Here is a 15223-nt window from a genome sequence, read left to right on the forward strand (position 1 = left end):
CACATCCTTGTCAGGGGCGGACAGGCCTTTAATTTCATCTCAGTGAACTAAATGAAATGAATTCAGGTGGTGTAATATGCCATTTCAGAAGAGCCACACTGAACCGCTGAGTGGATTGATGCACGCGGAGAGCTGTGTGCTCCCCGGTCTATATCATCCATATCCTCAGAATGACCAGCGAGGCAAGTTTCCATGGAGACAGAAGTGGAGGTAACGTTCTCTTGTCAGCTCTCATTTATTGCAAAGCTTTATTGTTTTTTGTGGGGGGTAAATTTCCCCTTTGGTAGTCAGGGCAAGTCTGTTTCAGAGCAAGCAAACAAGGCCAGTGGATGTTGCTCATCCAAAAATTCACTTAAATCTGCTTTTATTGAATAACGTGGAAAACAGTTGCGTGTTTTACAAAGTGGATTGTGTGAGTGTGAGTGTGTGTTTGAGTGTGAGTGTTGAAATGTGGAAGAGAGAGCCTGTTTTCCTGGTGCGTGGTGTGATCACCCTCTTGTGGTGGCACGATGTTACTACATAAAGCACACTGGCCCCACAGAGAAGCATTACAGGTGCAGTTACGAAGCTGGTAAAGGTCAGACTTGTCTAAGAGGCACCTGTGTCGCATGAAAGTATTAAAGTGTGGACCAGTAGTGAAAGAAGCATTCAGATCCTCTGCTTAGGTAAAAGTAGTGCTGAGCTAACACAAGGTCCAACGATTAAGTGCAAAAGTCAATTAAACTGTTGGTGTTGTTACAAGTGAATACATGAAAAAATTATTAGCACTATTTCTTAAATAGCCTTTATGCATTATATGTGATAAGAATATCATGTTTTTCCTATTAATAATGGTTACATCTATAAACATGTTGGCACTGACAACTGTATAGTGACAATAAAGGCATTCTGTTCTATTCTGTTCTATATGTATATTTTTTTAAAATATTATATTTAATCTGCAACAACCAACCTTGGCTATTAGACAAAAGCATTTCTCCAAACATGTTGAATAAAACTGTTAACATTAAAGGAGACATACTATTTCTTGATATTTATTATTATTGTTGGGCTATACTAGTGCAGCTTTACACGAGTCATAGTTTTAAAATAATCTGTATTTATCTTATAGTGGTCTTTGGTTTATTCGCTTTCTAAAATGAGATGCTTTAGGTTCTGATTGGCAGCCCCTCAGAAACCCCTGAGAAAACCCGTCTAAAGCCACCCCAAGGCCTGAGCTTTTAGCTCATGATTTGTACATATGCTGAAGGCATTATTTGAATGTTTTCCCATATTTAATATGAGCATCGATCATTACAGCATACAGTTCTAATATATGATGGAAAACAGGAAAAAGAATAGAAAGAAAAAGAAAGAAAAAATGAAATAAGTTAATTTAAAATGACTTAGCTATATGCTAATAGGCTTTTATTAGCATTTTAAGTAACCAGCTACTTTTATCTAATTAATTCCTCTATTTTTAATTCATCACATGGTTCGTAATACTTACACTTTCCCTAACTCAATAAACAAGATCACAGAGCATTAAGCTAATGCGATCACTGAGGATTCAGTTCCGTTTTCTAAAAAAAAAAAAAAAAAGTATTATTAAACTACATTTCCCATGAGCGGCTCTATTAATTGGTCGTCATACTCCGCACGAAATCTCGCGCTATGTGCGACCTGACCCTGCCCTATGTCTCGCGCACTCGCAGCTTCTTCGCTCAGTATATAAAGCAGGACAACGACGGAAGGAGGACGGCTGGGGAGTCGCAGCCCGGGATTGTAAATAAGACCGCCTAAACTGTGTTTTATTTACAAAAGTGATGCCGGCTGTTTTAAAATATCTTTCCCAGTTGTTTTAAATCGTTTTTCGTAATTTTTGGCTCTATTCCTCGCCTATTTCCGTGTGGTTTTTACACTACGCGTATAATGGCGAGCTCGGCTAACTCGAACCCAGTGGTAAGGATCAATCTCTAAGGATTGTCAGCGGGGGAAAATGGGGGTAAAGTTATTGGAAAGCTGTCGACGAGCTGGTTTTATGTATTACAGTAAAATGAGTCTGCTTTAACAAACACTTCACTGTTATATCTATTAAAGGGAATACTTAAGTTTCAGTCAATCGGCCATTATAATTAGTTTTCGAAACTAGGTAGTTCTTTCATTTGAAACCATCTCGGAGGAGGAATGGCTTACTTTAGAGAGGCAGTGTTTGAGTAAAAATAAGAACACGTGTAGAAACTGAGGTTTAGCGATGAAGATGTAATTCTAATTTAGTGGTTTATCGGCAGGTTGAAGCTTTCATTAGTTGGAAGGTTACTTTACGTGATCACAGTTTAATAGCGTGTATGGCTAAATTCATTTTTGGTAGACGCTTGAGCTGCCAGGTTGTCTAAAAATGCTTGTTTGTTCGTAGGAGGAAGAAATTGTCAATTTAAGCTTTTATTATTGGATAGCTTATGAAATACAGATGTACGCAAAGCACATTGTCATCATCCACGCCGAGAGAATTGAGCGTTTAATATATATAGTTTATATAAATATATATATATATATATTAAAGCCTCCTCAGTAGAAAGTCGTCAACTGCCTCATCATTGTCCACCATTCCACGACCAGAAGGCAGGGTAGCCCTCCCAAACCACTTCTTTAACCCATACCATATCAAATTTGTCCTTGCTACCTTCCAGCAGAGCCAAAAAATATTTAGCCAAAGCTGAGCACTGATAAGCTAAGACACCGAAAATGTCCTTCACATTCCGCCACACACTATTTAAAAGAAAAAGGCTGTCGAGCGCGCACTCTGCGGCTCCGTAAAATGGCTTCCTCGTCTCCCTTCTCTCTCGGTTCTGGCCCTCCTCCTTTTCGCTGCCTGGTTTTTATACAGCCATATTGGCTCTCTAATATAGACTGCCCGGGATGGGAAGGTGCTACTCGACGCTACGTCACCGGCTCTACATATAAACAGCAGACTGAGCTTTAAATAGTGAGGAGCAGACAGGCCGAGGGGGAGGGAAGGAGAGACCGAGGTCTGCGCTGCGGACATCGGGGCAGCGCAGTGCGGTGCCCGCGCGTGTGTCGCTTTGTTTCAGCCTCGTATCACTCCGCTGAGACGGGACCGTTGGGCCCTGGCGGAGCTATAAACGTTATGTCTGCTTTTTCCAGCGCGCGCGCAGTTCAGACCCCGGGGACATGATGTTTACCTTAGTAGTAGTAACATAAAGAGCTAGTTTATATGGGTTAGCATAACAAGGCACGTAGCGCCGTGGAAACGCTGCAGCACGAACCCCACACATGATACTCAAGTGGGGGCAGTTTTAGAGTTTAGCTGCCCGCGTGCAACAACTATTACCGTGTCATACCAATGAAAGTCAGTGTGGCGAGGCGTAAATAAATGTGATAATTATAACACCATCAGCTGTATACTTGATGTTTTGTTGTCGTTTTGGCAGCTGGGAAGCCCAAAGAGGAGGTGTGTTTGCTAAGTACACTGTTGAGGGCTAATTTTGACATAAAACCCAAGCTCACAATGATCAATACTGACTGTACCAGACATGTTGTTCATGCTTTACTGGGAAAAGCAAAAGTGTCTCTAATATAAACGCCATACTGTAAAAGTTTCTTTCCTCTTTTCTTCTTTTTTTTCTTCCTCACAGCCTAAAGTATACAAGAATGTGATTGACGATGTGATCAATGAGGTGCGAGAGCTGTTCCTGGACGAGGGAGTAGATGAGCAAGTTCTTCTGGAGCTGAAAACGGTAACCGTCCCTGTCAGTGTTGCGCCTGCATATAGTAACTGCAGGGGAAATGCCGCCTCCTGCAGAGGTGTGCGCTCTTTGTAGTAAAGTGTACTGTAGCACGCTCCCCCAAACCAGAGCGCTTTGGAATAACTGCTGACCACTTCCTAGTTTGGAAGCTGTTGTAGTTGCTGTCTGGATGGACAGAAAACAGACTTCTGGAAACTTTCTGATTAACTCACAAAAATGTCATTCATGTCTTGTTCCCCCCCCCCCCCCCTGTTACCATGGTTTCCTGTGATGGATGGTGCTCTCACTGCCACTGATGTGTTGCAGAATTTGCTTTGCAGCGATTTCTGTATGAGTTTTCTGGTGCAATCACCACCTTATATTCCAGTGTGACTTTCAGTGTTGCTTTACTGTTATAACACCTGCGTATGCCTGTGAGAAGGTGGTGTCTGAATACCATTGAAATGACAACTCAAACAGTGTGTACACTGCATGATATGCTCAATTCAAGAGGAGGCTATGGCACATAAGCCTACTAGGCAATGTGATTGACACAAATAAGCAAAAAATTCAGTCTTAGCTTCATGGATTAAACCAGTTTATTTGACCTCACTTTGAGTTTGTGACCCATTAGTTAATATTGATGTCTGGCTCTCTTCCACAGTCTCTTTTACCTGGTTCCCCCCCTGAGCCTGGTTGTGTTGGAGCTTTCTTCCTGTTAAAAGGGAGATTTTCCTTCCCATTGTCACCAAACACTTGCTCATAGGGGGTCGTCTGTTAGGTTTTCTCTGTATTATTGTACCTTACAACATGAAGCACCTTGAAGATGACTGTTGTGACTATAAAAATAAAACTGAATTAATTTAAACGATCGGCACGTCTGGTCGGTGTGATGCGTTCACAGGTGTGTCGATAATGACAGAATCTGCGCTAAACATTTACCTGGATGGAGATTTTCATTTGAAAACATGTTAGCATGGATTTAAATGGCGTCTTTGGCAGCTTTCTAACACATGTCTTTGTGCTGCCTCCGTTTGTCTCTACAGCTATGGGAGAACAAGCTTTTGCAGTCCAAGGCAGTGGAGGGCTTCCACACTGACGAGCAGAAAGCCCTGCAGGCCGCACAGCAGCAGCAACAACAGGTTCAGCAGGTCCAACAAGTCCAGCAGGTGACCCAGCCAGCTCAGTCCCAGCAAGTCATCCTGCCGCCCCAGCAACAGCAAGGTTAGCCAGCAGTGGCACACAGTGGTAAAAACATTTCTGAACAAGTGCAAAAACCCGTGAACGCCTTTTTGGGCACTAAAAATGTCGCCTGCAGCTTTGAGTTATTTGCCGAACTGGCACAGGAAACAATGAATGCTTACTGATCGTGGGCATTCTTTGTACATTTTATGAAAAATATGAGGAATTGACCTGAAAATGTTTGTCTCCGCAGCTCCCCAGCAGCAAGTCATTGTTCAGGAATCTAAGCTTATACACATGGGTGGAACGGGGATGGTGAGTGGATCATAGCACCAAAAATAAATGAAACTGTTTTTCGGGGAGGCATATAACAAGTAGCAAATGTGTTTATTAACAGACATAGGTGATGCGATATCCATATGTGTGATGAACAGAACGAAGTGCTGCTCATTTTACGTTTTTAACAAATTCAGACATATTTTCTTTGAGTAGAAGTGAGAAGCAAGAGAGGGTCTCTGCAGGCTTCTTCCTTAGTCCAGAATGATTGATCAAGTGTCACACGGATGGGGCAACAGGACTTGGAAGAGATTAACGGACTATTTAATAGCCAGGACTGCAGTGGATATAAGCCAGCAGTAATGCATCCTCCCACATGCTACTGCTGTGTCTAATACGCACTGACAAACACACCTTTCCGTCATCGAGTGAAATATGCAGGAAATCTTTTCCACTTTTTTCAACAGCACATGTTTAACGCAGCATCTGTCCATATGAAGCTTTCATCTCTGCTGCTGCTTCTTTCTGTTTTCTGCAAGTGATTTTTGTATAATCCTCAAACGGTTCTTCAAAGCTTCACTTGCCAATTTTTAATCGTTTTCCAGTGGCTTTGTAGATGCAGCGAGAGGACAAACATGCTGCTTTTATCATGTCAGTCAATGCAATCTGAAGTTCAGTGCTTTAAATTGTAAAGAAGTTCAAAAACATTAAGTACTTAACATTGAAGTCTTTCATTCTTGAACCCTGAAATCCTCTGCTTCTGTATTATTTTGCATGCTTGTCACCGCGTGTGTTCTTCTTTCCTCCTCTAGAGTGCAGCAGCTACCGCAGCAACCCTGGCTTTGCCCACAGCGGTCACCCAATACCAACAGCTCCTCACCAGCCAAGGTAAAACATGTTTATTTGCATTAAATTGCAAAGAAATGCTGTTTTCTCTCTGAACTATCTTCATGTGTAAAACTATATTTACACAACGTGCACCCACACGCTTTGTTTTAACGTCTCAGGCCAGATCCTGCAGTTAGTCCGTGGTCCCAACGGGGCTCAGTACATCATCCAGCCCCAGCAGCAGATCCTCCTGCAGCAGCAGATGCAGCCTGGTGGCGTGCAGGCACCGGTAATACAGCAGGTAAGAACTGTCACGCAGAGGGGCAGGGCTGCATATGACAGGAGGAAATGTGTGTGAAAAACAAAGCCAAATGGAGAGAGGTGGGGGGAAAAAGTCGTGGTGTGTCTGATTTATCTGCGTAATCAGTTCAGTGTCCGTTTGTGACAAGTAGGTTAAATAAGGCTACATATCTGTGGGCCCTGTGGCTCTGACACAGTGGAAGAATCAATTCTTGGAAAAATAACCTCGAAATATGTAAGAAGTGCCATGAAAAACATGAAATGATTCTGGGAAATCGGGAGGATGCTGATTGCTCAGAGCTTACCACTTACCCCAAAAGAAATAGATCCATGACTCCACTACTTGTGACTTTTCCTAAATAAAAACACAGATTCAGATCAAAACTAGTGCCAAATTTCATTCATTCAGTTTAAATTGAGTCGGTTAAAATGTTGCAAAAGTGTTGTGCATATTCAGGTGGAGATCTTGTTTTAAAATAGAGTTTACATGTCGTGTTTGGGGTTTTTTTCCCTTCTCTAATATCTGTTTAGGTTCTGGCTCCTCTGCCAGGAGGCCTGTCCCAGCAAGCAGGAGTCATCATACAGCCGCAGCAGATTGTCTTAACCCCAGGAAACAAAGTCCAAGGCAATACACAGGTCAGAACTTCAGTTCCTCCTGCACTCATTCCATTTATATGGAAGTAGTTTATGCTCTATAGTAGTGTTTCCTCCATTTCTGTTCTCTTTGTTGTTTAGAGAAATTAGAGTCTGTTTAATGTTTTAGAGGAGCGTCTGGGAAACCTTTGTTATTAATAATAACACCTGCACTGTGAAAGCATCGCGCATCAGTCAGTGTCACAGATCAGCCGATTACACTGACAAACAGCATTTCCACTCAGATGTAGTTTTGGTGTGAGTAACTATGGAAAGATTTGGTTAGCTGGCCAGTGTAACTGAGCTACACTGCAAAAATCTGCAACGTTAGCTTTTAAATCAACAGGCTAACATTAGCTCAGAGCAGAGGTCTTCCCTCCACGAGTTCAGTTCTTTAATAACTTTTTCTTTCAGCTGTTAGCCAGCATTAGCTTACTTGCTAACACAGACAAATATCTTGATACCCAACATGGCGACTAGCTGGCAGACCTTATCTTTGCTACAAAAATGCTCCTTGAAGTCGCATCATTTTTGCTGTCCTGTCCTTTGCTGTCCTGTCCTGTTACCAGTCACTTTGTGGAGCATTGGACTGCCATTACCTCATAAGACTTTGTTGTTACACTTTCTCTTACCGTGCATTACTAAATCTCCATTTGCACTATTTGCCTATTTGCACTACTCTGCCTGGTTTACACTCAATGTCACTTACCCATTATATTGTATATTGTATAGCTTTCTTGTTATATGTAAAATTGTATTTATTTAAATTTTTACTTTTTAATTATTTTACTTGCATTTTTAATCACTTTTATATTTAAATATATTTAAATGTTCATTTGCTATTTATCTAGGGATTGAGAGTAACGCAATTTCTATTCTCTGTATGTCCTGTACATGTGGCAGAATCGACAAATAAAGTTGACTTTGACTTTGACTTTATTTTGGCTTTGAGTTGGAGTCTGTTGTGTAAAGAGCTGGTTATTTTGTCCCACATGAAAGCAATGCTAACATCATATGGGCGTACATGTTTTTAAACTCTGAGTTTCTTTCTACCGTCAGGTGATGCAAGCAGCAGCTATGGCGCCACAGCCCAGCCAGGCAGCAACAGCTCAGGTCCAGCAGGTCCAGCAGGCCCCAGGAGCGACTGCACCACAAGCCTCAGCGCAGCCCCAGGCCCAACAGCAGCAACAGGCCCAGCCTCAGGCACAGCAGCCTCCCATGATGCTGCAGGTGGACGGAACCGGGGAGACGTCTTCAGAAGAGGACGAGGATGAGGAGGAGTACGACGAAGATGACGATGAGGAGAAAGACAAGGATGGAGCAGAAGATGGGCAGGTTGAAGAGGTGAGCAAGGGAGGAAATAAGAGTGTTCAAAAACTCGCACGTTAAAGTTGCAGTAGGCAAGAATTTTATGGTCATTTAATATGAAGTAAGAAAGCCGTAAACTTGTAGCACTGATGTTTCTGCCCCTCTTCAGAGCTTTTGTTTTCCAGAGTAGCTAGCAGTAGCTTTCCACAGGTAGCTGTCGTTAAACCCCGAAGAAGTAGCTCTGTCCCAGAATTCATAGCGCGGCCCAGCTCAGTTTCCAACAATGGCGGCAGCTAGTTAGTTTTAATGTTACTCTTATTATTCTTTCTGGGTCACAAAATAAACGTTTAACATATTTTCAGGCGAGAATGTAGCTGTGTAAACCTCAAATATCTGCTCAGTTTATCAGGACACCGCATATTTTCAAAAGCGCTCCGACGTTTTCAGAGACGTCTGTTACCCACTAGCTCGATAGCGAGCCGGGGGCTAGGCTAACTAGAGCCGTGAGAACACCGGACTCCCGACAAATCGTTTTCAAACCCACCGCTGTCTTTCACTACTCAGGTTAAACATATATGAGTCACTTAGATAACTTAAAAATGTTGTTGTTTGGCTTTTTTTTAGTATTTTATTTGTTCCTGAGTAAATCGGTTTGGCTGAGATTAAAGTTATAGTTTTTACACAGCTGAATAAACTCAAGCAGACAGCTGATTATCAGAAGTGTGAGATGCTCCAGAATATACTCCGGTGTCCTGTTATATTTTAGATAGCAAGGAGTTTATTAAACTTCACTGAAACAATCTGCAGATTTCATTAAAATTTAATAAACTATCATCTTGTCTTTATTTTTAGTTAGCACAGACCTGAAACACTTAAAGCTGTAAGCTAATGATAGTTATATAAGAGCAGATGCTGCTGGTGCAATAAGCTGTACGTTTTACGTCCAATGGATGATGATCTGATTAGTCGACTATCAAAATAATCGTTTGTGGCAGCCCTACTACAAAGGTTACTCTGTAGTTTGTGTGGCTTTTCTGCAGAAGATTTTATAACACAGCAGGTTATATTTGGCACTGTTTGGTATCGGGCAAAAAGGAGAACGGGTTTAAAATCAAACTATTACTTGTTGCAATCTAGATTTGTGCTTTTACTGTTTAAATAAAGAAAATCCTGAATCTTAAACCACGTTTCTGAGCAGCAAACATTTGTGATGAATCTGATTGTTTTGGTTTCCTACTCAGGAGCCGCTGAACAGTGGAGACGACGTCAGCGACGAAGAGGACCAGGAGCTGTTTGAAACAGACAACGTAGTGGTGTGCCAGTACGACAAGGTAGGAACTGATATATTCTGAAAGGCTGCAGTGTGTTCAAACCTGCCTGTGTATAAATATGCGAGTGCCTCTTTGGTACTTTTATGACATGTCTTGATATAGATCCTCCTGCGCTGGGGCCCGTTGGCTTTTATGCATATCCAACTCGTTTAGTTTCACATCAGCATCCAGGCAAAGACGTTAACGCTGAGATTTGCAGAAGCAGTGAAAACAAAGAGATTATAAAATAACAGCGCAGAGCAGTTTTACCGTGTTAATGTGATTGGTACTCAGCATCGCTGTCAGCCTTTGTTTGCCAGTATCATTCAGGGCGCTGGAAAGGCTGCTGTAGATTGAAGGACGGGGCTTAAACAGTTTTCACAGCAGCCTCCTCGTTTTTGGGGGAAAATGTCAGAAATCGTTAAAGAGGTATTTCACATTCCTTGTTGTGAGTCTTCACTGTTTGCCTTTGATTCCCATCACAAAGCATCGAGTTGTTACATTATTTGATGTTAATTCAGTGGAGAAAGGCTCCAGCAGCGGTTAATGCCACAGTGAGTTTGTCTGGCCTCGGCGCAGAGGCTAAAGACATCAGTCTGCGTCCACTGTAAGCTGAAACAATGTCCATCTGTCCTTGACGCCTACAACACTCATTTCCTTCTCTTTACTCTGCAGATTCACAGAAGTAAGAACAAATGGAAATTCCACCTGAAGGATGGGATCATGAATCTGAACGGGAGAGACTACGTCTTCTCCAAAGCCATCGGGGATGCCGAGTGGTGAAGCAGAAAAAGGAACGGGAGAAAGCAACAGGAGCAGGATCTCTGTAACTCCTATCCAGTTAACAGACAGTTTAGCATCCTTCCACATCCTGTGACTGGATTCATTCAGGAAACTGTTTCTGAGACTCAGAACTCTTGAGACAAACCCAAAGGACTGTGAGGTACTGTAAAACCCGGGTGTAGTCAGAAAACACTCGACTAGCCTTGCGGGATGAGAAACCAACAGAGGAAGGGAAAAGCCCCGTGAGCCGAGCACCGTTTCTCTTTATTTCTTCTTCCAGGCTTCTCTGCCTTTCCCCCCCAGAGAATTCACCTAACTTTGGAAAGAAAGCATTTCACCATCATACAGGTGTAGAGGACCAGGGTGACCTCGGCTTCCCTGCCACACAAGGTCAGAGGTCATTCGTTATAACCCCATAGATGAGAAACACCTTTGCAATCACTGTAGTCGGTTGACTGGATTGACTCGTGTCTACGTTCGTGTCCAAACTTAGTGCCACCAGTCGAGATCGCTGCCTTTAGAACGACCAGAATCACCTGTTTTTGGCTTCTTTTTTTAATATCCTAATTCTGTCTGAATTCACGTTTATGAAAAAGGTGCTCCAGAGTGTTTTTATGTAGGCGACCTGTTCTTTAAACATTATGTTTTAAATGCGTTTAATGAAGGAGTTAAAAAAGAAGGTAAAATAACATCACCTTACAATAACTCATTTTTTTTATCTTCGTCGCAGCACTTAACCCCCCCTCCCCCAGCACCCCCCCACTGGCTTCTCTGGGGCTTCATTCCATCTTTAACGTTAAGAATAAAATAAAGATAAAAGCGTGAGACACTGAATTCATTTAAGGATTGTACAAAGGTGTCTCAGTTTGTCCTGTTGGTGAATCGCCTTTGCTTTTATTTTTAGTTCTCTGCAGCCGTCGGAAATTTTGCACTGTCGGTTTATCAGTGTGTTGTGAAGTCAGTCAGTCCACTTAATCAATAGCCGCAGAGACGTGTGTGTGTGTGTGTGTGTGTGTGTGTGTGTGTGTGTGTGTGTGTGTGTGTGTGTGGGACTGTACAGACACGTGGTGAGTGTGTGTCGTCGCTGGTTTTCTGTGAAAAGGTTTCAGTTTATTTCTCTCACAGTCTGAAAATGTCACAGAGCAGTGAGGTTGGTGTCTGTCCTGTTTTTTCTATTTATTTCTGAAAGTTCATAAATTGTTTTTCTTTTTTTTAAGGTTGGAAAGCCGCACCAAACTGTGCTCTTATAATCTAACAAGTGTTCCTTTTTCTTTTCTTTTCTCCTTTCTTCTTATGTCAGCCTGATAAAAGCTGCACGGCGCTGTTTTCCAAACCATTTCGTCCACCGTATGTTCTCGTCTGCTTCCGTTTTATTCATGACTTTTAAACTGAGGATATTTTCTATCCAAGTGAGTTTAACTCGAGGGGGGGTTGTGTGTGTCTCTGCAGTTTGTTTTTAGTGCCCCTGTTGCAGCAGTTTGAAATAAAGTATATATGTGTTTTGACTGTTGTGTTGACGTGGTGCTTGGGTGGCTCCATAGTTGTTTTTTAGCTGCACAAAGAAAACCCTGATACAGGACCTGATGGAGAAAACAGAACATTTTTCACACGATTTAGTTGAATTATATGAAATTTTTACATGAAAGGCCAAAGGAAGACTTTCCACACATGGCCCCCAGTAGATTTATTTCCTTTCCTCTGTTCGTCATTTCCATATGTAGATGTCGTGCGTGCCTTTTTGAACTTTAGTTCAGTTTTTGGTGGGGGGGGGGTCACAGATGCTAGACTGAGAAGGATGTCTTATTAAACTGTGCTCTATAACCATTTTGTCGTGTGTTCTGCTCTTCTGATGATTAATGAACTGTACTGTTGGTATTCGTGTAATTTTCCTAAATCAAGTTTGGAATCAAACTCAAGGTTGTGCTTTGAATACATAAAGTTGTCTTTTGCATAAAAAGAAAGAAAGAAAATTAAAATTTAATTTTTGCATTATTTTGTGGCCTAAATCAGTGTCACTCTCGCCCCCTCTGTTTCTTCCTACCTTCTTCTGTGATACCTGGTCAGCTTTTTGGTTCTGCGCTGATAAAAGCAAATTTATCGATTACTCGTGGGAGCATCTTGAACACTAAACTATTTAACTGTTATTTCAGTTACTTTTAAACTATTTTTGCTCACATTTTTAATCCTGTTGAGACTCCGTTTTTAACTGCTACTATTAGATGTGGCTCGAGCGGTAGAGCAGGTAGTCTAATAATCAGAAGGTCAGCGGTTCCTCCAGTTTACCAGCTGGAGGGGTTCCTGGCCAAGATCATTAGGAAGTGTTTAAATATGTGTGTATAAAAGTTGCGCTTCACCAATTCAGTCTCCATTTCCGATTTGTGTCACACTTCTTCTAGGGGAGTAGTTGGTGAGTGCAGACCTGGTATCGTCTGGAGCAATCTGTTAGCGGCCGAGGCAATCAAAGGTTTTTGAGTCAGTACTGTGTACTCTTTAGTAAACGGTTTCATTTTGCACGTGAGATAGCATCAGTTTTCTGTGAGCGTCAACACACATTTTTCCCGGTGGTTGCCAGGGGGTCGTGAATCTCTAGCAAGATGGCAGTCAGTTTGATCGTGACCGCCTTCAGCCTCTAGCAGCTACTAGGATGCATCTTATCCTCACAAACGGTGGTTGGCAGGTGGTCATGGACTGGTCTTTAGTAGAACTGCAACTGCTACAGTGTTACACATTTGAAATGGTGGAAAATTAGCAGTCACATGACTGCAAGACCTTAACAAATACCAGTCCCCTTCCCATTTAGTGAGCCAACTGTTTCATGAGTTTATTACTTATGTGTTTCATTATTCTTTAATGAAACTTATAATGGCATTCATACTTTTTAAATGTTTTTGGTTGTTTTTTTCTCTGACATTTAAATTTTAAATCTGTTTCCAAGACACTCAAACCAGTAGTCCTGTCTGCTAGCTACCAATGACGACGGAGTTTTGTAGCATGGCTGAAGCTGGTACTGTAAATATATATGAGGTACATTGTTTTGTGCAGAGAGTGAGCCACATTTTACACATTAGGAATCAAGGCAGTTGAATCCATTGAAACTTTGAGTGACAAAGATGACAACAAGGACTAATTTCTTTTAAGCAGCGCCTCGGACAAACATCAGGAGCCAAACACTTTTGTTTCTTCTTTTCTTTCTGTGGTTTAAGTTGTTAAGTTGGCCCTCGATTTAACTCAAAGGAGCATGAAATGTCTTAAATCTATCTTGTCTTAAGCTGTAGCTAACTACAGTTATTTTTGTCTTTAGCAAACTGTTATCTTTTTGCTAACCAGCTAAAGGCGCTCGGTGTCAAAGGCTTACTGTCTGACAGACAGCGGGGATTATCCTCCTTGCAGACATGGGTATCTGTAAACACCATTCATAAGTCTTTCTGTGACACTTCTCTGAAGTATGTAGTTGTGTTTATGTTAGGCGTCTTTGTGGATGAGTCACACAGTCACAAACAAATGGGCAGACATGGTTGTCTGCAAGGACCAACCATCCAAGTCTTCATCACTGTGGCCCACGTGCTCCGGGAACGTGCTGTAATACGGCTTTAACTCAGCACGATTCAGATTTCTTGATTGAAATATAATCCTTGCACATTCTGTCTTTGTCGCTGCGTAACAGCTCTGTAGGATCACTTTCATGCATTTGCTGCAACCTGCACGAGACCCCGAATCTGCATCGCCCAATCTTCTTTTCCATTTTTCTATATCCCACCATCTGGATGACTGTCAGGGTTTGCACAGCATGGGCGTTTTCCCGGCTTTTCCTCTAATTCCTACCCAAACCGACACAATCCCAGCGTATTTCCTTTCAGGTAATTATGAGATAAAGGTGTGGTGCAGTCGGGGATCAAAGCTGAATCAGAAACTACATGGAGATTTTTGCACTTGATTGTAAATGGATTTGAGGGCAGACTGTCACTTCTACAATATATCACACTTCAGCGCTGAATAGACGTAGCGGAGGAGCAGTGTATCCCTGGCTGCTTCTGATGAAGTGGGCCCTTTTGCTACTCCTGGGCACTCAGACATAAGAATCTGAGCTGCTGGCGAATGAGGCTTATAATGAGACCCTGGAGATGTCTTGCTCAGACTCTACAGCTTTCTCTGCTTACCAGCTAACCTGTGGTGACTGCCAATCAGCTACGTAGCAAGTGGAGTAGCCGGGCCTGCTGGCTGTGGCATGTAGAGCTTACCAAAGTCTTAGAAAACAGCAAACTGTGACAAAACAGAAAAACCGGGACAAAAACCTTCATCTGTTTTCAGCAGAGATTCTGTCTATCCGGACTTTGGCTGCAGCAGGACTTTTATAGTATCCTAGACTGTCTCACGTCAAGCTGTGAATGTTGTTCTAAACAGCTTGTCACTTTTCTTTTTTATTATAGGCCTGCTTCAAAAAGCCAATGCCATATAATTGCTATCTGTGCTGTTATGGGGTGATTTCCTCTGTGGAGTACTTACCGAGTTGATTCAGTCATTCTTACACGAATGGGTAAGTTATTTAAAACTAGGGAACAAAGGTGTATTAAAGTGAAACCTTATTGTGTTTGATACCTCTTTCAACACCTTTCAGAATTGGTCATTTTTAGTTTAGGTGGGGAGGCACTTTAGCTTTGTCCCCATATTTGAGCTGTTTTGGTTTCTTGCACTATAAAACCAAAGAAGCCCTCGACATTATATGAAGCAGTTAGTTTTAAGCATATTCCCAATCTTACCCTAAAGTCATCAGTTTTAATACTTGTGTCTGACTCAAGTAAAAGTCATGTGATTTAAGTCCACGTGGGGCAGAAAGCCTGCGATGAATCATCTTCGGCTAAATCTGCAAGTACGGTGCTG

General features: G+C 42.1%; 1 protein-coding gene across 1 annotated transcript; it reads left to right on the forward strand.

The window, feature by feature from the left end:
* Positions 1–1720: 1720 nt before the first annotated feature.
* Positions 1721–12337, forward strand: gtf2a1 (general transcription factor IIA, 1). The gene is made up of 10 exons (XM_085431322.1): positions 1721–1941; positions 3636–3737; positions 4772–4949; positions 5161–5222; positions 5996–6071; positions 6191–6312; positions 6843–6947; positions 8004–8288; positions 9494–9583; positions 10238–12337. The coding sequence occupies exons 1-10, from the start codon at positions 1912–1914 to the stop codon at positions 10343–10345; spliced, it is 1158 nt and encodes a 385-aa protein (XP_085287448.1). The 5' UTR covers positions 1721–1911; the 3' UTR covers positions 10346–12337.
* The last annotated feature ends 2886 nt before the right edge of the window (positions 12338–15223 follow it).

This window comes from Copadichromis virginalis, linkage group LG15, assembly GCF_057382275.1.
Source record: "Copadichromis virginalis isolate Kocher_CV1m ecotype Utaka linkage group LG15, C_Virginalis_male_GT1.1, whole genome shotgun sequence".
NCBI lineage: Eukaryota > Metazoa > Chordata > Actinopteri > Cichliformes > Cichlidae > Copadichromis > Copadichromis virginalis.